At 45.5% G+C, this 26,360-nt stretch overlaps 2 protein-coding genes across 6 annotated transcripts in view; one reads left to right on the top strand and one right to left on the bottom strand.

Annotated features, from left to right (window-relative positions):
• The window catches only part of Dgkd (diacylglycerol kinase delta), a 106,714-nt gene extending 96,821 nt beyond the window's left edge, over window positions 1–9,893 (top strand). The window contains exons 22-30 of one of the 2 annotated variants that reach the window (XM_041649809.1): window positions 206–319; window positions 1,114–1,248; window positions 1,596–1,747; window positions 3,017–3,128; window positions 3,207–3,299; window positions 4,120–4,239; window positions 5,380–5,497; window positions 6,714–6,844; window positions 7,851–9,893. In XM_041649809.1, the coding sequence (XP_041505743.1) occupies window positions 206–319; window positions 1,114–1,248; window positions 1,596–1,747; window positions 3,017–3,128; window positions 3,207–3,299; window positions 4,120–4,239; window positions 5,380–5,497; window positions 6,714–6,844; window positions 7,851–7,940 (1,065 nt within the window). In that variant the 3' untranslated portion in view covers window positions 7,941–9,893. The remainder of the gene's footprint in view (window positions 1–205; window positions 320–1,113; window positions 1,249–1,595; window positions 1,748–3,016; window positions 3,129–3,206; window positions 3,300–4,119; window positions 4,240–5,379; window positions 5,498–6,713; window positions 6,845–7,850) is intronic. The other variant, XM_041649810.1, reaches the window with a different exon arrangement.
• Window positions 9,894–10,250: 357 nt separating this feature from the next.
• The window catches only part of Usp40 (ubiquitin specific peptidase 40), an 86,840-nt gene continuing 70,730 nt past the window's right edge, over window positions 10,251–26,360 (bottom strand). The window contains exons 23-32 of one of the 4 annotated variants that reach the window (XM_041650133.1): window positions 24,679–24,743; window positions 22,772–22,846; window positions 21,066–21,189; window positions 19,373–19,467; window positions 17,532–17,650; window positions 16,805–16,870; window positions 15,351–15,561; window positions 15,129–15,224; window positions 13,875–13,969; window positions 10,251–12,081 (exon numbers count right to left, since the gene is read on the bottom strand). In XM_041650133.1, the coding sequence (XP_041506067.1) occupies window positions 11,970–12,081; window positions 13,875–13,969; window positions 15,129–15,224; window positions 15,351–15,561; window positions 16,805–16,870; window positions 17,532–17,650; window positions 19,373–19,467; window positions 21,066–21,189; window positions 22,772–22,846; window positions 24,679–24,743 (1,058 nt within the window). In that variant the 3' untranslated portion in view covers window positions 10,251–11,969. Of the gene's footprint in view, window positions 12,082–13,874; window positions 13,970–15,128; window positions 15,225–15,350; window positions 15,562–16,184; window positions 16,337–16,804; window positions 16,871–17,531; window positions 17,651–19,233; window positions 19,274–19,372; window positions 19,470–21,065; window positions 21,190–22,771; window positions 22,847–24,678; window positions 24,744–26,360 lie in introns of those variants that run through there. The other 3 variants (XM_041650135.1, XM_041650134.1, XR_005974163.1) reach the window with 3 other exon arrangements.

Below are 26,360 nucleotides of genomic sequence, written 5' to 3'. Positions count from 1 at the left end.
GCTAGTAAGTAGCAGGTGTGAGAGCTAGTCCTAGGCAATGTGATACCTGGGTAACAGATACTACCCCTGGTGCTGCATTTACCACTGCATTTACCTGAGGGTGTGGGCCTTTCTGCTTCATCAGAGCCCCCAGAGCAGGAAGCAAAACAAGGGGGCAGGGTGTTTAAGGAAGTGGGACAGACAGCTTTCATGCTGGCTTTTTCAGACTTTTGCAGCTCCATCATTTGATGATAAGATTCTGGAGGTGGTTGCTGTGTTCGGCAGCATGCAAATGGCTGTGTCTCGTGTAATTAAGCTACAGCATCATCGGATTGCCCAGGTACTGGCCGTGCTGCTACAGAGATCTAGCCCATCCCCTTCTGGGGTTACTCATCCCTGTTTGGAGAGACAAGGCCTGGCCTGGGACTCCCAGATTTGCTCACAGTACAGACCCAAGAAATATAGGTGTCTTCCTAGGATCTAAAGGTAGCCCCACTCTGTCTCCCTCTCCCAGTGAGTGCTCTGAGCCTTGCCGGAGTAAAAAAAGATCCATCTGAGCCATGTCTGCTGCAGAAGTAGTGCACTGTGGGCATGGAGCTGTCTGTAACAGTGAGTGAGTGAGCACACCAGGATCTGGCACACCACTCTGAGGCTTTCTTTAATTCTGACAGTATTGATGAGCTGGTACAGATCCATTCACTTGAAGGGCAGGGAGGAAGTGACTTTATATACAGCAGAGTGCTGATAAAATCTATTGGGTGAGATTTGCTGATGTCTTCTTGCACTGTTTCCAACAGTTAGCTATTTATAAAGCTTACCTTTTTGTTCTTGGGCACATTTTTGTATAAAGAGTTGCAGGGCCTCATCATCTACTGTTGGACTTTGCTCTGCCCTGGGGATGTTTACACATAGCATGGATCACGACTGACTCCTTTACACTTTGATATCTATCTGTACATCTTCTGCATCTACTTATTTCATGTCTGGGGAGGGAACAGTAGGGGCAGGTGGGGCAACAGAGCAGAGGATAGAAAAGGATGGCCTTAGGCCAACAGCCAGACACTCAGAGCAGCAAGGCCTGTGGGTGCTTTAAAACCCTTGGCACCTAAATAACTGTTAATGGCATCTGCCCAGTGTCGCACAGTGAAGATCTCCATCCTGGGGGACGAGGGCGTGCCTGTGCAGGTGGATGGAGAAGCCTGGATCCAGCCACCTGGGTATATTCGGATTGTGCACAAGAACAGGGCACAGACTCTGACCAGAGACAGGGTAAGAACAACTGCTAGCAGGGGCGGGTGGGGTGGGGGCTACCAGTGGCTTGCCTGTGGGCTCACTTGTACATTCATAAGAGAGGCAAAGGTGTTTGATGCTTTGTTCTTAGGCTTCTCTTCACCATACAGAGATTAGCTGATGTAGTGGCATACCCTGTAGTCTCAGTAATCCAAAGGCAAGAGGCCATCTAAGGTTATATAGTGAGACATGTTTCAAAACATGAAACTAAGATCTCTTTCATACATAGCTGTTACCTTGCTGAACTCTTGGTGTGTTGTGGGCAGGTGTGTGCTCACCCTTTGGAGGGAGGGCACAGAAGTCTGACTCTGGTTCTCATGTCTTAGGCCTTTGAGAACACTCTGAAGTCTTGGGAGGACAAACAGAAGTGTGAGCTGCCCCGCCCACCATCCTTTTCCTTGCACCCCGAGATCCTGTCTGAGGAGGAAGCTACCCAGATGGACCAGTTTGGGCAGGCAGCAGGGGGCCTCATTCACAGGTAGGCTCTGCTGTGTTCCTTGAGGCCTTGCTAGGAACTTGTATTCCCATTTGCTGGCTCTGCTTCACTGAGGGGCCTAAGCCTGACTGCTCTGGCTTGGCTTCCTTACCTAGTTTTGGTTATTCAGGTTTACACAGTGAAAATGTAAGATCCACAGGGATTTTCAGAGCCACTAAATCTTTAAATCCCATGCTGGGTTTTTGAGAAAGGCCTCAGGTGCCCTGGAGAGTAGTGTGCGCCCTGCTTTGGCATTTATTCAGGAAACCAACAGGCTTTTTCTTCTCTTAGCTGTCCTTGTGGCATCGCCACTGCAGGCTCCTCTCTGCTTACCTGGGACTTTCTCCAGAAGTTCTTGTCCTTTCAACAGCTTAGCCTCTCAATTCTCCTGGGAAGCTGCAAACCAGTTAGTGCCCTTGGATGTCCATTTTTTTGTTTCTTTTGGGCTTTTTCTTTGGCTCTGGCTGTGGGTTCTCTGTGTTTCCCGGCCATGTCTGCCTTGCTCTCGTGGGGCAGAGGCTTCAGACTCCTTAGCAGGTCAGTTTCTCTTTGGTTCTTGTGGGCATCTGTAGGCTCCTCTGCCTCCATGCTGTTGTCTCTCCTTGGCAAGTAGCTGACACTAGTGCAACCCCCATTCTGCTCCCTTCCCTATCAGCCATGTTTGTCTAGTTCCTTATTTTGCAAGGGCCATGGTCCTATCACTTTGTAGTCCCTGGTTGCTTAGTAAGCCTGCCTGGAAGGGGTGTTTACTAGGACAGCCTTCTGAGAGCCATCAGCAGTCCATGCTTTCCACAGGATGTGCAAGTTGCTCCAAGCTTCTCACCCAGCATGCTCTGTCCCATCCCACCTCACCTTGCCCAGCTTCTTTGAGCCACCCTCTCGTTGGTCCTTGGTATTGCCCAGGCTGATCTGTCTCAGAGCTAATTAATCATCACACCAGGTTCCCTCAGAGGTTAGGAAACTTCAGATTGCAGAATGGCTTGGCCTGGTGCAGTCTGTGTCTCTGAGTTTCTTGATGGCCAGAATGTCTGCAAAGCTGCCTTCCTGCTTTCCATTTTATAAGAGAGATTGCATTTTATACATTTTCTTTCCTGGAAAAGTTAGGATTTGATATCATATTTTCCACATAAGTCCACTGTTTGTTACTAATTGAGAAGTGATGTGCCAGTGTCTGTGACTGAGGTTGTGATGGCTTGCCAGACCACGTACATCTGTCCTGAGTGTTCATAAGCAGTGTGTAAAGGCCTGACATGTGCCTCCTTCCTTCTTCAGCATTCGGGAAATAGCACAGTCCCACAGAGACATGGAGCAGGAACTCGCACATGCTGTCAACGCCAGCTCCAAAGCCATGGAGCGAGTATACGGCAAGCCCAGGACCACAGAGGTACTTGGCTTTTTGGACCTGACTGCTCCTCACCTTTGTAGCTCTTGGCCTTCCACATGAATGCATTTGTTCTTCTAGGGGTTGAACTGCAGCTTTGTTCTAGAAATGGTGAATAACATCAGAGTGCTACGCAGTGAGACAGAGCTGCTGCTGGCTGGGAAGATGGCCCTGGTGAGCTGATAAGGAACAACAGGGTTCTGGGTGTATGTGAGATGACCCTTGTCACCAGGGTGTTGGACACTGAAGGGTAGCAGTTTTTGGTTCAGGGTCCTGAATCTGAAGGAAAAGACCTCAAAACCATGTAGTGTGGCCATTGGGTTGTGGTCACACTCTTTGGCAGCATCTCAGCCAGGGTGTTGTCAGATGTTAAAGACCTCTCTTAACCGTATCCATGTAGTGGATAAAACAGGTTTCTACCCTCTTCTTATGGCTAGGTGCCAGTCACATCCGGTTTGCTGTGCTATCATGTCTCTACTCAGCATGTGAAACTGGCTGCTGGGTTAACCCTCGGTTTATTGGGTGGGGTGGGGGTGTTGCCAAGCTCTAGAAGCTTGCTTGGATGACTGGCCACTAGCTACAGTATGGCATGGAAGGGCCTTATGAAGACTCCCAGACTAGTGTCCTATTCTCTACTCCAAAGTGGTGCTGTCCTGAATGTTCTAGCTGCTGTCTTAGCTCTCTCCTGTGCTTGTGCAGGAGGAGCATGACCTGCCTGTTTGGTGACAGAAAAACCTAAAGGGACTACAGCTGGCCAGGTGTCAGGGTTGCTGCATGTGGCTTCCCAAAGCCAGGGCACAGGTCCACCCATCCTCACCTATTCCCTAAGTAAGGGAGGTTCTGGGCTCAAGCCTTACTTACCTTAGCTTCCAGTTCTGCAAAGTTTTTATAGCCATGCATGAGGAGCTTGATTTAAGCCTTACCCACCTTGCTTGGCTGGTCCAGGCTTGCTGTGGTTAGCAACTCCATTTTTCTTTCCCTCCCTCTGGAGCAGCAGTTGGATCCCCCTCAGAAGGAACGGCTTGGGGCTGCCCTAGTTGAGATAGACCAGCAGCTCAGGAAGCTGACAGACACACCCTGGCTCTGCCAGCCCATGGAGCCTGGTGAGGAAGAGGTAAGTTGGTCTTGACTTTAATGGCTCATGCTGTTTGTCCCTGTGTGCAATATAGCCCTTGAGGCAGCTTTGGTCTGGAGCCCCTGGTATGCCTTCTGGAGACTTCTCTACTAAAATGACCCTTGACAAATGTGTCCCTACTGCTACTGAAACAGTCGGGACTGGGGGTAAAGGAGGTGGCAAGATGTGGAGCTAGGGGCTGGAGAGATGGCTCAGTGGTTAAGGACACTGCCTGCTCTTCCAAAGGCCCTGAGTTCAATTCCCAGCAACCACATGGTGGCTCACAACCATCTGTAAAGAGGTCTGGTGCCCTCTTCTGGCCTGCAGACATGCACACAGACAGATTATTGTACACATAATAAATAAATAAATAAATATTAAATAAAAAAAGATATGGAGCTAGCCCGCTGCTGTGATGAGATCCATTGCAGCTTCTTGGGGATTGGCAGGGATTGAGCTGATGTGTCCAATCCCCATTCACAGTTTGCATCTATGGGGACTTCACATTCCAACTTGGTACATATCGAATAGTTTGGACAGGCAAGGTTCCAGGGCATATTCTCCCTTGGATAGAATCTTCTGCAGGAGGAGGCAGAAGAGGGAAGCATCTGGTAAGGACAAGCTCTAGGCTGCCTCTGGACTTCTGGTATCTTAGAGATGGAATAGTCAAGAGAAAAGGTCATCTTGGCCTCCTATAACACAGGAGACAATGTCCTCTTTAACATAGTTACAGGAGGTAAATGATACAAAACAGTACCTCTGCCCAGCTTGGTCTGTTGGAACCTTTGGCAGTGTGTAAAACTAAGGATGAGGATGTTGGGGCTTAGAGTTTAAGAACACAAGTACCCCTCCCAGAGGACCTGTGTTTGGTTCCCAGCACCTATATTAGGCAGCTCACAACTATGTGTAACTCCACTTCCATGGGATCCAATGTCCATTTCTGGTCTTGCTGGGCACTCATACATACATGGCTTACATGCAAATAAATAACTTAAACTGTGTTTAAGAGTCACCCAAAGAAATGTATGAGAGAGTAAAACATTTAATAAACATATTTCTTCCTACCCGCAACCCCCAAGTATAGATTTGGTCTTAGCAAATGAGTTCCTCATTCTCAGTGCTTCCTACTCTCTCCAACAGAATGTGATGCTGGATCTTTCTAAACGCAGCCGCAGTGGTAAATTCCGCCTCGTGACCAAGTTTAAAAAGGAGAAAAATAATAAGAACAAAGAAGTTCACAGTAGCCTAGGAGGCCCTGGTACCTGCCTCTCTCCTTCGTGTCTCTCTCTGGCTGTCAATGCCAGCTGTCCTGGCTCAGTTCTGGTCTCTGCTTTTCTCCTCAGCCTTGAGACTCTTCCCTTTGGTCCTTGTGCTATGATCCCTAGTCACATTGGCTGCACTAGTCTGTCTTGTAGCTACAAGACCAAACCTTGCTTGCTTCCTTTCTCTATGTTTGTATACTGACTGATATGCCCTGCTCAAGTGCACCTTCCATGGAGACTGTGGGGTGATGGGCAACTGAGCTGACCTGCCTACTCTGAATTTGGGGGCTTGAGGTAGGGAGGACGACAACAGAAATGACAAGACAAACTTGGAGACACAAAACTCAGACTGCTGGGGTCCTCTATGTCTGCTCCTTCTGGCAGGCTGCTGATTCCCATTTAATTGACTCACTGATCAAGGTTCCTAAGTCTGGCACTCCAGGCAACCAGTGATTGTGGGTGAAGAAATCAATAGGAAATGGTGCTAAAGGACATTTACTGATCTCCCCTTGGATCAGTAAATTGGGGATTAAAATGTATCTCAGTGGTCAGCCCAGAGCACTGTGGCTGTGTCTGGCACCTTTGGGGGCCAGGACTCGATTTGGTGTGGCATCTGTCACCACTCAGGGCAGCTCCTGTTTGATTTTTCATCTTTGCATGTTTGTCTAGAATTGGGTTTATGTGAATGATGGTGGATCTGACTCTGCATGGCCTCAATCTCTGCATGTCTCCCTGTAGTGCTCCAGCTGTGAGCTCCTCTGGAAGCTGGAAAAAATGCTGGCTTTAGTCACCAAGATGTTCCCATTGTGTTTGGTGGTGTTTAATGCCTCTGGAACTTAGAGGTATCCAAAAGGCTTGTGACCCACCTGGCAGGAGTAGCCAGCACTCCTGCAGTGCATGTCCCTCAGAGGAGGGTGGCTCTATCTCCTCTGCACTGCTGGAGCACAGTGCCTGTGGTTAGGTGATGGGTTCTAGCTTCTGGGGACATCTTGGGTGCCACTGCTGGGTGTCTTGGGTGCTGGTTGCTGGAGGCATCTTGGGTAGCACTGCTGGGTGTCTTGGGTGCTGGTTGCTGGAGGCATCTTGGGTAGCACTGCTGGGTGTCTTGGGTGCTGGTTGCTGGCGGCATCTTGGGTAGCACTGCTGGGTGTCTTGGTGTTGGCTGCTGGGCTCTGAGCATTCACTGCACTCGTGCTTTTCCGTCTCTGACAGTTCACCTCTGGGGGACAGAGGAGGTTGCTGCCTGGCTGGAGCACCTCAGTCTCTGTGAGTATAAGGACATCTTCACGCGGCACGACATCCGGGGCTCTGAGCTCCTGCACCTGGAGCGGAGGGACCTCAAGGTACTTCACAGGTGTCTTCCTAGAACCCACACCTGGGCTTTTACACACTCCTTTCAGCTATGTCCTCTTCCCTGACCTGGCCGCATCTTAGCATCACCAGTCATCACACAGTTTGTGGACTTGTTTGTGTACCTCAGGTTGACCATGGTCCTTGCCTTTATCAATGGTGACATCCTCTGACACAGATAAGTAAGGCCAGGTGCAGACACATTGGGGGAAAGCCTTGCTTTTCTTAGCCACATTATGAAGGTACTATTCTAACATTAGAAACTAGGGCATGCTGGGCGATGGTGGCGCACGCCTTTAATCCCAGCACTCGGGAGGCAGAGGCAGGCGGATCTCTGTGAGTTTGAGACCAGCCTGGTCTACAAGAGCTAGTTCCAGGACAGGCTCCAGAGCCACAGAGAAACCCTGTCTCGAAAAACCAAAAAAAAAAAAAAGAAAAAAAAAAAGAAACTGAAACTAGGGCATGCAGCCCTGTGGTCACAGGTTCAGCTAACAAGCTCTAGGTTCCAGTGGCTGGTGGGTCCTACTGTGTTCCATAAGGAGTGAAGATGGAAGAGTTGGTTTTTTCAAGCCCAGGAAGGAGGGTCAGACTGCTCATCTTCCCCTCCCTGTGCATGTGTGGTCAGGTCTGCACCCATTGCACTCTACTTATGTAGCCGAGCCCTGGCCTGTGTGGCCTTAAAGTGCTGTCTTCTGGGCTTTGTTTCTGGTTTGTCCCAAGGTGGCAGAAAGCTACCTGCCACCCACTTGCTATCAGGCCTCTGTTCTTTGTCTGCTGACTGTCCTTCATGACAGCAGTCTTTGTAGAGCACAGGAGCCACATGTTTGGGTATCTGCATGACTGACGTTTGTGCCAATTCCTTCCTATTTCATCTGCTGATATTTTCCTCATTTGTATTCGAAAAAAAGACTGAAAAAACTTGTTGCGGCAGCCAATCTATAAAGTCTCTGGCCTAAACCCTCTTCCTGGTATCCATATTGCCTGACTTCTCTGTTGCAGGACCTCGGCGTGACCAAAGTGGGCCACATGAAGAGGATCCTTTGTGGGATCAAGGAGCTGAGCCGGAGCTCCCCTGCCGCCGAGGTCTAGCCTCTGCATTCTCTGCCTGCATCCTCCACTCCTCCCGAGACTGAGGCCCAGGGAGGATACTGCCACCACTCAGCCCCTGGCCTTTCTCATGGTGCTATTCCCTTTGTTAGTGACAGGAAGTCTGATGCCTGTTGGTTACAGCTTTGGAGTCTTGAACATACCAACACAGCTACCTTTGAGAATACTTTTCCTAGTTGCAGTCATTCGGGGAAGACTGTGTTAATCCACTTGTGGCTCTTGCTGACCTGCCTTGTGGGCCACAGGGAATATGGTGAAGCCTGACCTTCCGGCATCTGGCACCTCTGCAGAACCTTCTTACCTGGGCCACATGCTCAGATTGTCCTGTGTACTCCTTTCCTTTATTGGTTACACTAGGCAGTACCATCTCCACCTCTACTAGGTCTCAGAAGCAGAGTTGGGTCCAGCTTCAGTGGTCCTCACCAGAATGTTCTCTGTGCCTGACAGCCACTCTGTGGTTCTTTACAGCAGCCCCGCAAAAGGCCACCCACTGCTTCTGTCCCTTTTGTTCACAAATTTTAATTTTTAAAAACAAAGGTTATGTACTTTCCTGGTTTGAAAGTGACAGGGATATGTTTCCAGGCCTATAATCTGTGAAGGAGGAAAGGAAAGCCCTCCTGCTTAGTCCAGGCCTCAGGCTGTGAGCATGTGGACAGTCCCTGTATCTGCTTAGGATGCTAGAGGTGTCTGCAGTCCAGTCTCAGCAGACAAGGATGAGTTTACACTAGCTCAGCATTATGGTGGAGACCAAGCTTCCTAGTGCTGGAAACAACGTATGCCATGGGAGAATGAATAGTTGTTAGGGGCAGTCTGGGGTCTACCTCAGGTGGCCTAGAGTCTCAGGCTCTGTAGTGACTTCTCATGTGTCTGTGAGGACTCTAACCATAGCCCACATTGCTGCTGCCCTGCCATTATCTGCTGGGCAGAATTGGCTCTGAAACAGCAAGTGGTACTGTTGGTGGCAAAAGCTCCACAAGACCCAGACTATACTCTCAACGGGTAGTTCCTAGGTGGGGATGCCCTTGGCCTTCATTGCCACTGACTTAACCCTTTTCCCCACCTTCAGAGATGGCAATCCTCAACAGGGACTTGTATACCAGCTGGAAAGGACTTTAGCTCAGCCTTGGCAGGAGGGCTGCTGGGTTGTTGTCCTCAGCCAGAGACGAACTCTGCCAGTGCTCTTCCATCCGACATGAGAAGAAAGTGCTGAGTTGGACTCTGGGTGGGGGCTGCCAAGGAGGTAGGGTTGAAGTGCTGCTTGTTCTGCAGATGCCTTGGTCATCTTCCCTTCATTGAGGGACAGCTGAGAGCCCTGGCCAGTAGAGTGGAGAATGGAGAGCCTACAGTGCAATTCCTGCTGCACTGTGCCCTAGGCCTAGAGTTCCACCAAAGCAACTGCCAGTTATCTGTGGGATCCATTACAAAAATCTCTGGTCTGCCTGTGGACCTTGGTGCCTCCATGAAAGCAGCCCTGAATGAAAACAGTGTCACCTTTCAATCTGGAATGTGAAGGTATGGATCATCTGACCTTCGAGAAGTCATAGAGCCTGTGACAGATCAACTGAAACTTAGGTTGGTGGAGGAGGAAAAGCAACTGAGGGCAACACTCAAGTCTTCAGTGGCCTCTTGAGAAAGCATTGCATTTAGGTAAGAGGTGCTGGGAATCAGTTGTCAGTGACCAAAGCAGCAGTGTTATATAGTCAACAAGAAGTGAGAGGTCCAGTCTGTTTAGAGAGGGAGAGAAGGAAAGATCCCTGGGGAATTGGAGAAAAGGTTTTGTGCCTGCAGGTGGGGCTAACCTTCATATTTATAATTTTAATTTATAGTGATCACCTGGAGCAGTCGCCTCTTGTATTGTTATGTACATAGTCCGCATCAGAGAGTTGTAAATAAGTTCTTCTGTGTATAATAAAAACAAGCCTGTTTTTGATCTTCCACAGTCAGCATTCCTGTCCTCATTCCTGTGCTCTGACAGTTGCTTGCTGCTCTGAAAAGTAGCTATAAAGCAAAATAGAGTCATTGCATTGGGGTGGGGGTGGGGGTTGGATGGGCTGTTCAGTCAGCACAGCCCTGGGTTAGTCATTAGCAACAAAAAAGTCAGTTAGTGCAGATGTCTCAGCAGCTATTCATGCTTCTTGTCAAGGTGCAGTGAATCACTTCCATATACCGATGTTTGGCTTACTGACCTTAAAAGAGGGAGCTGCTTACGTTCCCTTAGGCAGTGTGAAGATTCTGCCACCATTGAGTGATCTAGAGGGAAGCTAGCAGCTATGAAACCACAGTTTTAGATGAACTTGGTACCACTTTGGCCCTGGCCAGATCCTGTTCCCAGAATAGTGAGCAGAGCTATGTGACAGCCAGTTTCTACCAAAATACTTAACCATGAGTCTAGATTTATTTTAAGCCAAAATATACTTATTCTGAAAGCAGTATTTCTAATATAAGCCATGTTTGTTGAGTGTCTGAAGTATGCTGGAGCATACAAGGTCTCTTCAAGCAGCAGAACATAAAGCAGTCAGTGTATGACAGAACCAAGGACTGCAACTTTAAAAATGGTTTATTTTTCTTTAATAAAGTCTTAGTGCCCCCCCCCCCATTTAGCCTATTCTATCTCCCAATTAAAAAGAAAACAAACAAAAAGCCAACCAAATAGAAAGGCCCGTCAACAGGCTTGGGCTGCAGCCAACACTTGAGACGTGTCTTCTGGCTCCTCCAGGTACTTACAGTCAGGGAGCCTCTGGCTCAAGACATAAGCAAAGTGTCTCAGCTTGTACATCAGTACTGTGCCAGAAGCTGGGTTGAAAGGACAAACTAAGGAGCTATGTCAGTTACAGTACAAGAAACAGTAGCCATTACCCAGAGGGCTCAGGTATAGTCAAGTAATGTTTACTGTTTGGGTCTCCTGGAACCCCTTGGTGTGTAGCTACAAAGACATGGTCACTAGTCCAAGTCCAACATCTTTGATACAAGTACTTCAGCAGAAATGGTCACCTAAAATGACACTGACTCTGGCAAATGGTGTTGGGAAGATGAAGGAAAAACAGTTTACCTGCTGAGTGTCAGCACCACAGAGAAGCCAACATGGCTATACCAGAATGTGAAAAACTAGCCAGCAAGGGACAGCTGAAGTCCAGGCCAGAGTTACTTTTTAAACCCTGTCTCTTCCTACCTTAGTTCTCTTACATGAAGACATGTAAGAGCTGGTGAGAAGCTGAGACCCTGACAACTCCTCTTAGGAGTGCTGTCATAGACTAAGTCAAGGGTCCCAAACCTGCCAGTTCAGTAACAGATGCTGTTCTGATAGTGTATTAGTTACAGTACATGAATACCAGATCTCTTAGATGAACTATTTACCTGTACTGACTGAGAAGGAAAAGGCCTCAGCTTGCTCAGGACAACTGGGAACCTGGATTTGTTGTGCAAGGGTTCTGTAATGCCCTGCTTCTTGCCAGGCTATAGGTGGTAAACACCACACCAAGGGAACATCAGCCTGAGCCATGAGTCCATACTTGGCTCTTCCTGCACAGCTGTCTTAAGAGTCCTACTTTGAACTTGGCCCAAGAAGAGGCACATGCTATGATGAAGGCTGGAACCAAGAATGAATTCAGGACACACATACCCTTTCTTTGCAGCTTCAGCTTTAGATGACTTACTGGTCACTTCAACAGTGTAAGTAATTGACTATGTGTCTTACCTATCAGATTTGTCCTCTTTGAGCAACTTGCCATTGTCCAGGAGTACATTTTTTGGAAAGAGGCTACTGGGGCCAGGTTTGGGATGCCATACTGATTGGCACAGAGTCTGGGTCTGGGCCAGCTCTGCAGCTGCTGTGTTGCAGAAATGGTGATCAGGTACTCTTGCTTGGTCTGAGAAATGTCATCCCTTTGCCTGTTGCAAAGCCGAAGACTTGATATCATTGGCTATGGAGTCAACCAGCTTTTCCACCATAAACCATGTCATGGAATTGATAGAGTGGTTCTATCTGGAGTACAGTACATACGGCTGCAGGGGCTATCTGAAGCTCGCAACATGGATGGACAGAGAAGCTTCTGGTCCCCGGGGCCGAGTGACCATCCCTGCACTGGAGAACACATCACTGCTCTGTGCACGTAGGACTTCTCGGCTGTGGGAGACAGAGGGTGTCACTGATACACAGTCATGGGTGAGGGGCCTATTTCTTTTTTTTTAAGATTTATTTATTTTTATATGTATATGAGTGTTTTGTCTGCATGCCTGGTGCCTGTGGAAGTCAGAAGAGGGCACTGGGTACCCTGAAACGGGTTATATATGGTGTGAGCCAGCATGTGGGTGCTGGGAACTGAAGCTAGGTCCTGTGCAAAAGCAGTCAAGAGCATCTCTCCAGCCCCTGTGCCGAGGGTACTTAGAATGGCTCCCAGATGAATTCCTGATACTAGTGCTCAAGGTAGAACAGGGTTTGCAAGTTGGACAGATGTTTTCAAACTGCACACCTGAGGGCCCCAGTTCACTCTCATACCATCCCTGTGAGAAGGTAGTTCCCCACATCCCTGGCTAGACATTCAACAGAGTAACCCTTCTGCACATTTTAGGTTGGAAATTAACATTCACAGTGTTCCCAAATCATAACCACACACTTATGTGACAGTTCAGGCATCTCTATTTTGCTCCCTCAGTCCCTGTCCCCAGGTAACTACCACTCTCACCACGTAGCAGACCAGTCTTACTGTGACTCCCAACACAAAATCATGACACTGTGGCTGCTGGTCTGTCATTCATACTGCACATGCCCTCTGCAGGTGACTCCCGTGACTGACTCGTGCTAAGGCTGAGTTCAAGCTACTGTATGTTGTGGGAACTCCTTCAGTCAATATTCTTTAAAATACTGGCCCACTTTGGGTGTGATCTCATGAACTATAAGTGCTCTTTTTTTCTGCCAGATTTGGTTTCAGTTCCCAGTGCACTATGTGGACTGTGGATCACTACCTTTACTGTGAGTTTATCCTCAAATAAATAAACCTTTGTTATACTCCATTCTGGGATATTGTGGAACTCTTTGATACAACTATAATTTGGCACTCCTTTCTGCAGTGTCTGCGAAAAGTGAGTTTCTGAGGGTACTGCTGTGTGACAAGTGTGTGCTCCTCAGTAGTGGAAAGCACCTCTAAGTGGTGTTCCAGCTCTATACCTCCAGCCAGGCCACTGTACCAGGCACTGTCTTCTTTCCAGGGTGGCATCATTTCAGCAATGCTGAAATGTGTAGTGGTTTTAATCGACATTTTGTTAATGAATGAAATTAGTTAAGCATTTTCTGTATGCTGACAAGTTGTCTGCACTTCCCTTCTGTAAATTGTCTGCTCATACTTTTTAATCTATGTTTTTATTAGCTTGTTGGCTTTCCTACTAGCAGGTCTGTTTATGCCAATAGCCCTAGCATTTGACCCAGCCATCACGCTCACAGAGACATGTTCTACAGATAAGCTAGTATCTTTGCCACCAGTTACTCTGAGGTTCACCTGCATTTGGCAGCAGAGTGCCAAAATCCCATTTGTGATGGGCTGCCAGTGAAGAGAAGGCATGCTCTGAAAGGGTGTGTAGGTAACAATGATACTGACTATGCAGGTGAGCTCATAATGAGCCCATTGGTAGCTTTTGAATCTGGAAGCCTATAATAACATCAAGTCTCAAAAAATAAGATGGACAAAGTGGGAAGCAGTGCTGGCTGTAAGGACACAGCCATTCCAGTAGCATGCAAATGGGGTGTGCCTGGCTGAACCCAGGACACAGTAGCAGCAAGACCAATTCACAACGTTCCATGCACTGCTGGGTGACAACTAAGGCCCTGCAGAAGATCAGATGACATGTCTGAAAGGGCAGTAAGAATGCCAGGTTTCATTCCTGGTGGCCTTTGAGTGGGGCCTGGCCAAGTTTCAGAGTTACCTTTTCTTTTTCCCCAAAGCCAGCTGCTTCTGGTTTTCCTTTCCAATGTCATCTCTGATTGTGCTGAAGTCATCATCATCATCAAACAGGAGATTCTACATTTCAGAACAATAAAGACCAAGTTTTCAGTTGTGCCTACATTTAGAACAGGCATGTAGTAAAATATTCAAATTAACAAGATACTCAGACTTAACTGATTTTTGAAAAACTCTTAAGACTTTTTTTTCAGTCAATATTTGCATGTGTTTATATACACATTTTATATGCATGCCACAGAATGTGTGGAGATCAGAAGATAACTTTTAGAGTCTGTTCTGCCCTTCCTATAGCTGGGAGGATGGCTTAGCAGGTAAGAGTACTTGTGGTTCAAGCATGAGAACCTGAATTCCAGTCTCCAGAAACTATGTGGAAAAAGTCAGACATGTCTGCTCAGGGCTGGCTGGCCACTGGTTCAGATAAAGAATAAGTGCAAAATGCTAGAGCAGGATCCCCAACGTCCTCCCCTGGCCCCTTTGCATGCACAGGCCTGCATAGCTACACACACACACACACACACGAATAAAATAAATTTAAAGTCTAGACTGGCTCAAAACTTATAATCCTCCTGCCTCCAACTCCCAAGTCCAAGTCTAAGGCACAATGCCTGGTTTTTTGCTAGTGTTTTACTTAGAGTTAGATTTTTATGTTTATTGGGTGTGATGGTTTGTATTACCTGTGAACTTGCCAGGATCTAGAATCACTTGGGGGAGGGGCATGTCTGTGGGGGCTATCTTGATTGTCTCAACTATGGTGGGAAGACCCATCTACTACAAGTGGCATCACTCTCTGGACACAGGATCCTGCACTGTGTGAAATGGAGCAAGGTGAGCAGCAAGCACGTACTCATCGCTGTTCCCGACTACGGTTGTGATGTGACAAGGTTTCTCATGCTCCAGACCCTATGACTTCACCATTCATTATAGGCTGTACTCTGAAACTGTGAGCTACAATAAGCCCGTCCTCCCTTAAGTTGCTTCTGTCAGGGTATTGTATCATAATGACAGACAAAGAAACTAGGACAAGGGTCATCATAAGCAAGGTGGCCTAAATCCTTGGCAGTGCTGGTCTCAAAGCTCTTTTCTCACACAATGAATTTCTGTCTTTCCCTCTTATTCATTCTGTGAAACAATTTATGTAAAACGAGATTACCTGATAAGTTTCTCTACAAAACATTTGATCCTTGTGTTTCCAATAGTAAATTCACTTTTAACTCACCTTAATGCCAATAGTGTCTCCATCTTTCAAGTAATATGGTCCCCCTTGCAAAGTATCTTGGTTTTTCTTCTTTTTCCTTTTGGCAACTTGCTGATTCTATTGGAAAATCAAATATCAATAAAATTCAACTTGAAGTTTTCATGGGACTATCTGCCACTATGAAAAACTTTGTTCTATTGTCAGGTCAACCAGCTCTGCTTTCTCTGAGAAAGCCCAACTCACCCAGCTAGATATTGGAAGCCATTCAAACTTTTCAGGAAAATATTTGGCAATTTCAATCTTCTCCACAGGAAGAGAATAGAAATCAGCCACTCTCTGCCTCAAGGAGCCAGCAGTCCATCCTCGGGTGGTGTCCCATACCAGGTCCATTGGCAGGGTGTAGGCCCTCTCACCGGGAATGTGTAGCTGTGTCCTCAGCAGCACATCCCGAGGGCTGAAGAAGAGCAAAGTGGGCACCAGGCAAAAGCACAGAAAAGATGAATGCTGCAGAGCATGATGGGCAAGGCTCCCCACCCAAGTCTGTTAGAGTTCCTGCAGCAGCGTGACAAGGGACACATAGAAGACATAGCTGTGTGGCACAAGGCTGCTGCTGCCATAAAGACATTGTTTACAACAAGCATTATCCAGAGTGTGGTTACTCTGGATAAAAGGGGTTCAAACCAATCAGACTATCTGCTAAGAAACTTCTGGAGAAACATAAGAATATACAGAACAATCACCTATACTCATAAAATACAAGTTTATAAGCCTGTTGGAAAAAAGCTTAGTAGTAATCACAGCGCTGGAAAAGTCATGAACAAGATGCCCTGTTTTCATTTGCCAACTCAGGAAGCATCTAAGTGATAAATACTCAATGGGGATTTGAGGGTGAAATCAGTGCTCGTGAGTGCTATGTATGGGACTAGAAACCATCATGACTTCACTTCCAAGGAGAGCTAAGCATTTAAGACTTAGATTCAAAGTTTTCATCCAATTGGTCCCTAATCTCCCTTTCTACAAGTGTGCTCTTATAAAGACACTGGGGTTAAGGAAGGGTCAGGCCCGGATGGAATTGAAATGGGGAAAAGGAAGAGAGTACTCACTGATAATCATAAAGGTCATCTAAACATTTCCTCATGTGCAAAAAGCACAAAATGCTTTGAGTACAGATGATTTTGGGGTACTTCTTTTGTGTATAATTACTATAGATACTATTGCGGATCTTGGGGCTGCAGCAATGAAAAAATGAACACTCTCATAGCACTTATATAATAGACCAGGAGACAGACACCAGCAAGTACATCACTCAGCACACAGTGTGTCAACAGGGCAGAGTGACCGGACCCACTATAAATCACATGCCCCGGGGAGGGCTATGGGTGTGCAGCTCTTAATGTCTCAGATATGCAGCTCCTTGGGTATGACAGAAAAAAACACCGCTGTTACTACCAGAAAGCCACACAGATCTCTACAACATAATCTAGATTTTGTTTGTTTTTGTTTTTTTTTTTTGAGGCAGGTTCTTGTTACATTGCCTAGGCTGGCATTGACCCTGTGGTATTCCTGCTTCAGCCACACCAGTCACAGCTGGAGTTGCTGGACTATGCAGAAGCAGTGGGAGTACACATTTCTCATCAGGCTCTTACATTTTCAGGGAAACTGCCACCCTGTGAAAGGTGTGCAACGGGCTTCCTTACCCCAGGTCTTCCTCTTTCTGAAGAAGCTCTAAGCAGAGTTCTGCTCTCCGGCCCAGTCTGTACTCCCTGAGAATTGAAACAGAGCAACTGAGTAGTCACTGGGTTTTCTCCAAGCCCCAAGCCCCAATTCTAAACCTTTTCCTTAACAAAGGGGTGCCTTCTGAGTGCTGCATTCAGAAAAGGAGAACAGAACACTGCTGCGGCTGTTTCTCAGGCCCTGGGTCATTCTTCACTATACATGGGGGCCCAGCTCTATGAAGATGGTCAGATGACAATGAAACCTTCCTCTGGCTACAGGTGGTTGGGTTGCTTTTTGGTTGATAATTGGACGGACATGAAAGAATATGTTAGGGCTGCTCATGCTAAAGGAAACTAAAGTCAAATGCCCTAAACATTCTCACTAGGGTTCTGGAGGTAGAGCAGCTGGTCACATGTGTGAGCCCTGAATATCAAAGAGCTCTAATTCCTGAGTCACTTGGAAATCCTTTAAGTTAAGATCTTGTAGTCTCTAGAGCACAAAGAAAATGCACAATTCTATGTCTGATCTTAGTATGGAGGCTGATTTTGTCCCAGAGTTAACTTGGGACAAGAAGCTTATCCAATACAAGTTCCTAGGGATGGGTTTTCTGGGAAAATCTGATTCATGGGACAGCTTCCCTCATGGGCCCTTCTTGCTCTCTAGCCCCCACAGGGATAGCAGGAGGACCAGGAATCCACTGAGACTCACTTGAGCTGCCGCCAGCCAGTGCGCAAGAGCCTGCTGGGGCGCTTGTTCTCCACTGTCCAGACCCTAAGCAGGGCTGTGGACCGGACTGCAAGCTTTGAGACAGAGGGCAAGGCCATGGCCTAAAAAAGAAACAGACATTTTGCCTGACTTTAAAAGCATTCCAGAGCATCTGACTGAAACACTACCATGACTCTAAGGTACAAGCACCTCAGTGTTGGAATGTCAATACATTTATCAGAAACCACAGAAGAGTCTAGTGTGGTAGGACATGCCCACAATCACAGCACTTGGGAGGTGGAGGCAGGAGGATGAGTTTAAGGTCATCCTTAGCTATGTGTTTGTATTCTAGGCCAGTCTGAGATAGATATATCATATTCTGTCTAAAAAATCCAAAATATTACAGAAATATCTCTGTCTTAAATGAAATATATCCTGGTACTTTTATATTCCTTTCACTGAAACAGACCAGAAAAATGAGCTATTTCTAAATCCAAATTAAAAAAAAACTATATTATTTTTAAAATTTGAGACAGGCTCCTGCTTTATAGCCAAGTTTGGATAATCCCACCTAGCTTCTTATGTACTGTAATTATAGGTGTGTACCAGCTAGCATGGCTGAAATTTTTTGTTGTTATTGTTTGTTGTTTTGAGAAAAGGTCTCTCTATGTAGTCCTGGCTGTTCTGGCATTCATTATGTAGGTCTCTCTATGTATTCCTGGCCTTGAACTCACTGAGATTCACCCGCCTCTGCCTCCCAAGTGCTGGAATTAAAGATATGTGCCATTACATTCAAACTGAAAAACTTCTTAATTATGTTTTTACAAAGCCACTTAAGAATCAGTTCTACATGGGTGTAACTCATACACGCAGAGCCTGCTTGAGTAAAGCCAAGTCCTCTTCAGCTTTCATCTACATGAACACAGTCTGCAAACACATCTGCTCTTTGGTGACAGGCCTTTTGGTTTTGAAATATTTAAAAGACTTTGGCTTCAACAGGAAGGCCCAAACTGCGTGCTCTAATTCCAAAAGGGCGGGAACCTTTAAGCACCTTTTACCTGGGGGATGAAGCAGTCATTGAGCATTGTTTTTTTTTTTTTTTTTTTTTTGGCCAAAAAATGGCCATCTTTTATCTTTCAACTGAGTACCAGGAATAAAAAGGTCTTCCCATTTGTTTTCATGGGAATGGAGCCACTGCCTTTCTCAAGGAGGGTTATTTCATTCACTGGGGACACAAAAGATGCCCACTGCAGGTCATACTAGGTATTGTGTCTGTCCCTTTAGTAGTGGAAGCATTCTAACAGCACAAGATGCTGTCCCATCACTGTGTGCTGTAATATCATCCAGCCTTCCCATCTGCACGGTGAGAATGTGACATACAAGACAACAAATGTCCAGGTTAGCATCCTAACACAGTCAGTGCTCAGCTGACCAAGGGAAACCCATACAACACAGCTTGGAACTAATGACAAGTGGATCACAATGTACAAACAATATAAATGAAGAACTAAAGGAAATGCTTTATAGATGATTCAAGAAGCCATGTTTCCTAAAAAGTCCAAATGAACATAAGCCACAGGCCCCTGAGGACAGATCCAAACACAAGCACAGCATGCCTGTGAGAATTGGGTGAGTGGAAACCATCAGGGCAATGGCACCAACAGATATCAGAAGTGTCAAACATGGGCTGCCTGCTGATACTTACCCCTGACCATGGCATATAACACATGCCATATCAGGACAGACTGTAATTGGGGGAAGAGGAAATAGAAGAATATATTAATTAATATTTTCTGGGAAGAAGCCATATCAACACCAAAGAATGCTTCACGAAGGGGCCTGACCTTTGACTTCAGTTCCACCAATGTGGCCTCTTCTGAGATCTTCACATCACCCAAGTAGAGGAGGGAAACGTCTGCAGGCTCGGGGACAGGAGCACCTTCGAAAGGACAGAGATGAATGTTTGGGAAGAACCTAACCTTACTTCATGTTTCTCTGCCATGTTCTCAGACTGAAAACAGGCTCACCAGAGCATTGTCTGAACCTCTGACCCGAGCCCTTTGTATCTGCTCATGACTTTACTGTTAGCCATTCAGCAGCCAGGGAGTGTGATGGCTTACACTTTATGCTATCTCCCTGTGGCTGCTTCCCCCATCCCTCCCTGCCTCACAGAAGACTGCTGGTCAGATTCGCTATGCTCTTTTTCTTTCTCAGAACACTTAACTGAACTTTTAATTTTTCTGTGTATTTCCCTATATTTAAGAGCAGGATTTTCAAAAGGAGGCAGGCAGTCATGGTTTTAGTCTACCAGTGTCTGATGTGGCAGACTCTATACAGTAAAATCTCAGTAAATATTCATGGAATGAGCAAATCTTAACAAGAGGATCTGTGCAGCAAATCAAAAGACAGTGCCTGGGTGGTGAGCACACAAATGCGGTATTTGGAGGCAGGCATAGAAAGATCACTGATATCTGGGTCACTCTGATCTATTGTCTGGGCCAGTAAGGGATACACAGCAAGATCCTGTCTCAAAAAACCATAAACATGGTGGCCAGTGACGCGGCACAACAGATGAAAGACTGGTGACCTGAGTCAAGTTCCTAAATCCATGAAAAGTAGAAAGAGGGAACCAGCTCCACAAAGGTGTCCTACAACTCCATATATGCCCCAAGAACGAACACACACGCATACACACACGCACACACACACACACACACACACACACACACACTAAGATAGGGGAACATGTCAACACACAAAAGATATTATGGGGGAACATGTCAAATATTCTTTCATGGAAAACCATGTAAACTCTAGTAACTAAAATTTAAGTTCAGGATATCCACACTCATTTTTATTTTAATTTTATTAATTATATTTCTTTGGAGGAAGAGACCTGGTCAGTTGTTCTCATCAACTTAGACCATAAAACCCAATATGGACAAGTTCAATAGAATTGCCACATATGGGCTGCCCATGCTTCAGCATTGCCAAGGCATAAATTTCATTTTTTCATATTTCTTCGCTTACTGTGGAGTACCCTACTAACACATATTGAGAAACTGCAGGTTGATTCTACATAATTAAATGAGGAAGTTCTCTTTCTAAATGGGTTTTGGTAAGGTTTTTGGCCTTGAGCTCTTAATCTTCCTGCTTCAGTTTCATTAGAAGTGGGAGAAGTGCATTCTACCACTACCAGCTTACTAGTGGCTCTTAATGTCCCCCAAATACATATATTTAAAAGTATATATACATTATATATATGTACACACATGTACACATACATATATGTGTGTGTATTTTATGTGTATGGGTGTTTTGCCTACAAGCTGTCTGTGCACCATGTGCATGCAGGTCTGAGGAAGGAAGAAAAGGATATCAGATGCTCTGGAGAGGAGTTACAGATGGTTGTGAGCCACCATGTGGGTGTTGGGAACTGAATTCAGGTCCTTTGGAAGAGCAACAGGTGCTCTAACTGTTGAGGTACTGGCATTTTGGATGTGAGTCCCGCAGTTGGTTCTACAGCACTGTTCTTACCTTGGGTGGGAACAGCTCCCCAGCTGCTGTCTTGAGAAGAGGCACAATTGGAGTGGTCCCAACTCTCGCAGTGTCCTGACAGCCTTGCAGGCTGGTACCACCAGATGGGTACCTTCAAGAAACCCTGAAGAACAGTGTTTTAAGATTGAGTCTGGCCGGGCGGTGGTGGCGCACGCCTTTAATCTCAGCACTTGGGAGGCAGAGGCAGGCAGGATCTCTGTGAGTTCGAGACCAGCCTGGTCTACAAGAGCTAGTTCCAGGACAGGCTCCAAAACCACAGAGAAACCCTGTCTCGAAAAAAACAAAACAAAACAAAACAAAACAAAACAAAACAAAACAGATTGAGTCTGCACTCTTACCTCCAGAGAGCTATAGGCAGTTGTGAGCTGCCTGCTTTTGTACCGGGGACCGAACTTGGGTCCTTTGGAAAAGCAGTACATGCTGGTGCTGAGCCATCTCTCCAGCCCTCACATGTACATTTCTACAGTGTTTTCTGAGAAGAGACTGGCTAAATAAATTACAGGTCTAGGGATGTAGTTCAGTGGCAGAGTGAGAGACTAGCTAGCATAGGCAAGGGCCTCCCTTCTATCCCCAGCACACACAATATAAGTACCTCCACAGTGGACTACCATGTAGTTACTGACAGAATGAGAAACTTCATATGATTGCTACAACACATACTTAGAGTGAAATTCAAATGAAAAAACTAGGTAAAAGTCAGGCAAGAGGGTTCATGCCTGTAATCCCACCACTTGGGAAGCTGAAACAAAAGACTGCCATGAATTCAAAGTTGGCATGGGCTACATACAAAATATGGTATATAACATATAATCATTTGTGTAAATGAAAAAATATACACATGCATGTACATGTATACCGTATACATATAGAACACATACTTGAATGTACATGCACCAAAATGTAACCTCTGGAGTCTACAGAAAAAATTGGATGCCTACATGGAGGACCGCGATGGTGAGGGTGGGTAAGAGGAAACCTTCCAATATTTCCTGGCCCAATATTTTAGGTATTTGGAATTTTATATAATATATCTATTCAAACATTAACTTTAAAGATCACTGTGCAAAGTAAATCAGACTCTATGAAATTATGAAAGAGAAAAAAGCAGGTCTGATATGTGATCCTCAAGACATGGTTAAGCGCATGAGTTTAAAATAATGAAAAGATGTGCTGCTTCCGTGGACAGCGCAAAGGACGCACACCCTCGTTAACTCATAGCTTATAAATATGCACGCCTTGAACTCCCCTTTCCCCTCCTCTCCTTTTTCTTCTTCTTTTGAGACAGGATCTCACTGTCCTCCTGGTTCACCCTCTCTGGACCATAATGCTTGGTCACAGTACGTTCTTCTTAGAAGAATACACAGGAAAATGGGGCAAAGACATGGGTGTGACTCCTGCTTTCCACTTCCAAGCTTTATTTATCATCTGACTCAGCTTTCTATGCTGTCTGCATTTTCTAATAAATAAATGTCATTTATCTGTATTGGAATTTGGACATTTTATTTTACACGTAGCTACTTTCATTTTATTTAGAGGTTAAGAAGGAAATCAGACTGATTGGTAAGATTTTGGCAAAGTTGTCTATGTCTTTATGACAGCCTATATTTCCTCATTTCCCCATCATTATAGTAATCAGAAAACAGTAACCACTGCTTACAAAATGCTATTTAGAAACAATATCTTACCGGAGGAGGAAGTTTTCCTTCAGTTAGAAGTAAAGTATCCCCAGAACATATCATGAGCTCCTTCAGTGTTGCATCCTGGGAACATAGAGATTCTTTTTGTCACTTAACAACTTCTGAAAGGGACAAAGAGACCACTGGATCTTTTAAAGTGTCATGCTTCTATCACCTACTCAGAGGTAAACAGTGGAGCAGACACTGAGGACAAAGATAAAACGGACTATAAACTGTGGGTATGAACCAGAAGGACCATGAAAGATCTGAGGAAAGAGAACGATTTGTGGAATGTGAACTATAAGTGATTGTGGGAAAGGGTTGGATTTGGAAAACTAGAGGAAATAAGAGGAAGAAGTTTTTTATGAAAAAAAAAAAAAGAACAAAGGCAAAGTCAGGGCTGACAACAGTGGCCTATTTGGGTTAAGAGCTGAGAGATGGGAAGGAGTGGACAGCACCAAGTGACAAGCAGCTGGAGTGACATATAGGAGTGGACATTGCCTGAGGTGTGAGACAGAAACAGAGCCTCAAAGATGGTTTGCTCACTGTGTATGATGCGGTAGGGAATACCTGCTGGGCCAGGGAAACTGTTGAAGTAATTTAGTTAAGAGGAAAGAAAAGCTTCAGGTGGCAGTCTGGTGGTGAAAGGGGGCAAGGAGAGAGTAAAAAGGCCAGCAGGCTTTGAAGGCCAGGACTAAATCTGAGAAAACGAGAGACAGTATGAAGACAAGGACGGAGAAGAGATCGTACAGCTTGGAAGGGGGCTGTTTTGAGGCAATGCATTTGCTTTGAGATAAACTATTTGATACAGACTTGGGAACTGATTATGAAGAAAATATCCAGGCATGATGGTAAATGCCTGCGATCCCAGCACTTGGGGGGCAGAGACAGGAAGATGGAAGCTTGAGGCCAGACTGGGGTAGGTAGTAATACACTGTCTGGAAAAACAACAATAGTAAAGTGAAGAGACTACCTAATTTTAAACCTCAGGATTCTCTGAGGCCTGCTTCTTCTGTCATCCAACTCCTCCAAGACTCAAGAGCAGGTTCAGTGGACTTTACAAACTGGTAAAGGGTGCCCCAGAGGAAGCCCCAATATGCTTGCTTAAAAATTTTTTACTGTAAAACTACTGCTGATTCCTAGACAGTGGGAAGGCATGCAGAGGGACTGTGCCAACCACAAGACAGAAGGAAGGCTGGCAGAGGGATAGCACTGACCACAGCTATCTAAGATGTCACAGAGCTTCATTTGGCCACCTGCTAAGATAAGAATGTGGTTGAGGAGGTCTGATGCAATTTAAGACCAACAAATGGACTAATTGGATTTCAAATATGTAGACATAATCCTTCCTGCTGCTGGACCATGTAACTGGCTGGTAGGGGCATTTACAGAGAAAGTATGAAATTAAAGTATTTTGGGAGATGGAATTTCTGAGTGTCTTCAAAGGCTTTGCTACATCCACATGCCATTTGCTCTCTGAAGCTCTTTGCTTTCTGCGAACTACTCTTTAGGCATTCCTGTCCATCAGAGGGATTTATCACTCATGTCAGAAATGCTTCTGCTTAGCCCAGACTTGTCATTTATCACAAAACCAGTTGGAAAAAGTGAACATAGACAGACACATTCATGGACTCTTTTTTGTATTCTAAAGAATAAAAGAGGGAATTGTGTATGAAATATGAAATAAACCTAACCATTTTTTAAGAGCAAAATTAGAAAATGATGGGCTGGCTCAGCTCCGTGTGGTAAAGGAGCTGCCGCTAAAGCCAGGTAAACTTAGACCCCACATGAAGATGGAGTGAGAGTTGTCCTTTGGCTTCTATAGCCTGCTCTAGTACATACGGCATGTCCCAGCCCCCATCACATAGGCAATATAGAAATAAAGTATTTTTTAAAATGCAGAGAAAGGATCTTACCTCTTCACATAAAGGCTCCCCAGCTTCATAGCACCAATCCATTTTCCGCAAGTGCCACATCTCTCCTAGGAGGGAATTAGCACCAAGAGTAGAATTCTAGAGAAGCTTTAAGAAGGGTGTGCAGGAATATCCTTCTAGAGAAAACAGGCAGCAGTGTGGCCTCATCCAGTAACAGGATCATTTGTATTGAAAATTATGTCTTCCACAATATGAAAAATAGTAAGTTGTTTCTTTAACTTCAGTTTGCTTTTCTCCCAGCAAGAACTTGTAAGTCAAAACTACGTACTTCCTGGGAATGTAGCCCAGGAGTGATACTTAGCTGCCAAGTGCAAGCTCTGGGTCCACCCACACTGCACAGTTGGGCACAAAGTGAACTAAAAAGAACACTTGGTATAGAGTGCTTGCTGCTGAGCTACAGTGTTTACTTTGTACCTTTGCAACTTAATGCACACATGTAGGCTACATCATATCAGTGCCTCCCTTACTATAGAATCTCTTCTGAAATCCTGGAGAAGTTGAATCTGATTCTGCTGTTGCACATGGGAATTTTCTAAGGTGTACAGGAAGTTATCCCCATCTACTTAGCAGTTAATCTAATGAAAACAGTACTTCCTGAAAGGCATGTTGAAGAAGTGGATGTGGGTATTTACAAATGTTAAACATACTTTGACCTGCATTCTCTTTTCCAGTAGACTAGTTACACTAGTGAAATGACAGTTTCTTTTTAAAAAATTATTTATTTTCTGTGGGGAAAATATTGAATGGGGGAAGTCAAAAACCCTGGTTATTAAAAGAATAGCAATGGGGCTGGAGAGATGGCTCAGCAATTAAGAGCACTAGCTGCTCTCCCAAAGGTCCTGAGTTCAATTCTGAGCACCCACATGGTGGCTCACAACCATCTGTAATGAGATCTGGTGCCCTCTTCTGGCCTGCAGGCATATATGCAGGCAGAACACTGCATAATAAATAAATAAATCTTTAAAAAATAAAATAATAGTAATATTGATAAGTAAATATACTGAACAGGCAAAGGAATAGTCACTTGAAGGTAAATAAGAGCCCATGTTTGACTCTCCACATACCCCCCCCCCTTTTTTTTGTAAGAACCTGGTTAGCTATTAGCTCTGCTTTAACCACAGTTAAGATTTGTCAACTAACTTCCTTCTTCCTTTCCTCTTTTTAGGGTGGGAAGGGGCAGGAGGGTAGGGGATCAAATCAAGGGCTTTGAACATGCTAGGGAAGAACTCTACCACTGAGATGCATCATCAGGTCTTGCTTTGAGACAAGGTTTTGCAATGTTGCCTAGAAGTTTTGTTTTCTTTTTGAGGCAGGGACTCTCTACATACCCTTGCTGGCCTGAAACTCACAGAGATCCACCTGCCTATGCTTCCCAGTACTGGGGTTAAAGGCGTGTGCTATGGTGCCCAGGGGCTTATAAGTTTTGATCTTCCTGCTTCTGCCTTCAAATGCTGGGAATATAGAGATGGGGCGGCACCCTGGGCCCTTAAACTAATTTAAAAAATTAATCTAAATATCTTTTAAAAAAAACCATTAATGAGCTTGGCAATGGTGGCACATGCTTCTAATTCCAGCATTCGGGAGGTAGAGGCAGGTGGAGCTCTGAGTTCCAGGACAGCCAGGGCTATATGGAAAAACCCTGTCTCGGGGGGAAAAAAATTCAC

The sequence above is a fragment of the Microtus oregoni genome, unplaced genomic scaffold, assembly GCF_018167655.1.
Source record: "Microtus oregoni isolate MIOR12 unplaced genomic scaffold, Mior012 000004F_ref0000308, whole genome shotgun sequence".
NCBI lineage: Eukaryota > Metazoa > Chordata > Mammalia > Rodentia > Cricetidae > Microtus > Microtus oregoni.
This window is presented reverse-complemented; position numbering and strand designations above follow the sequence as displayed.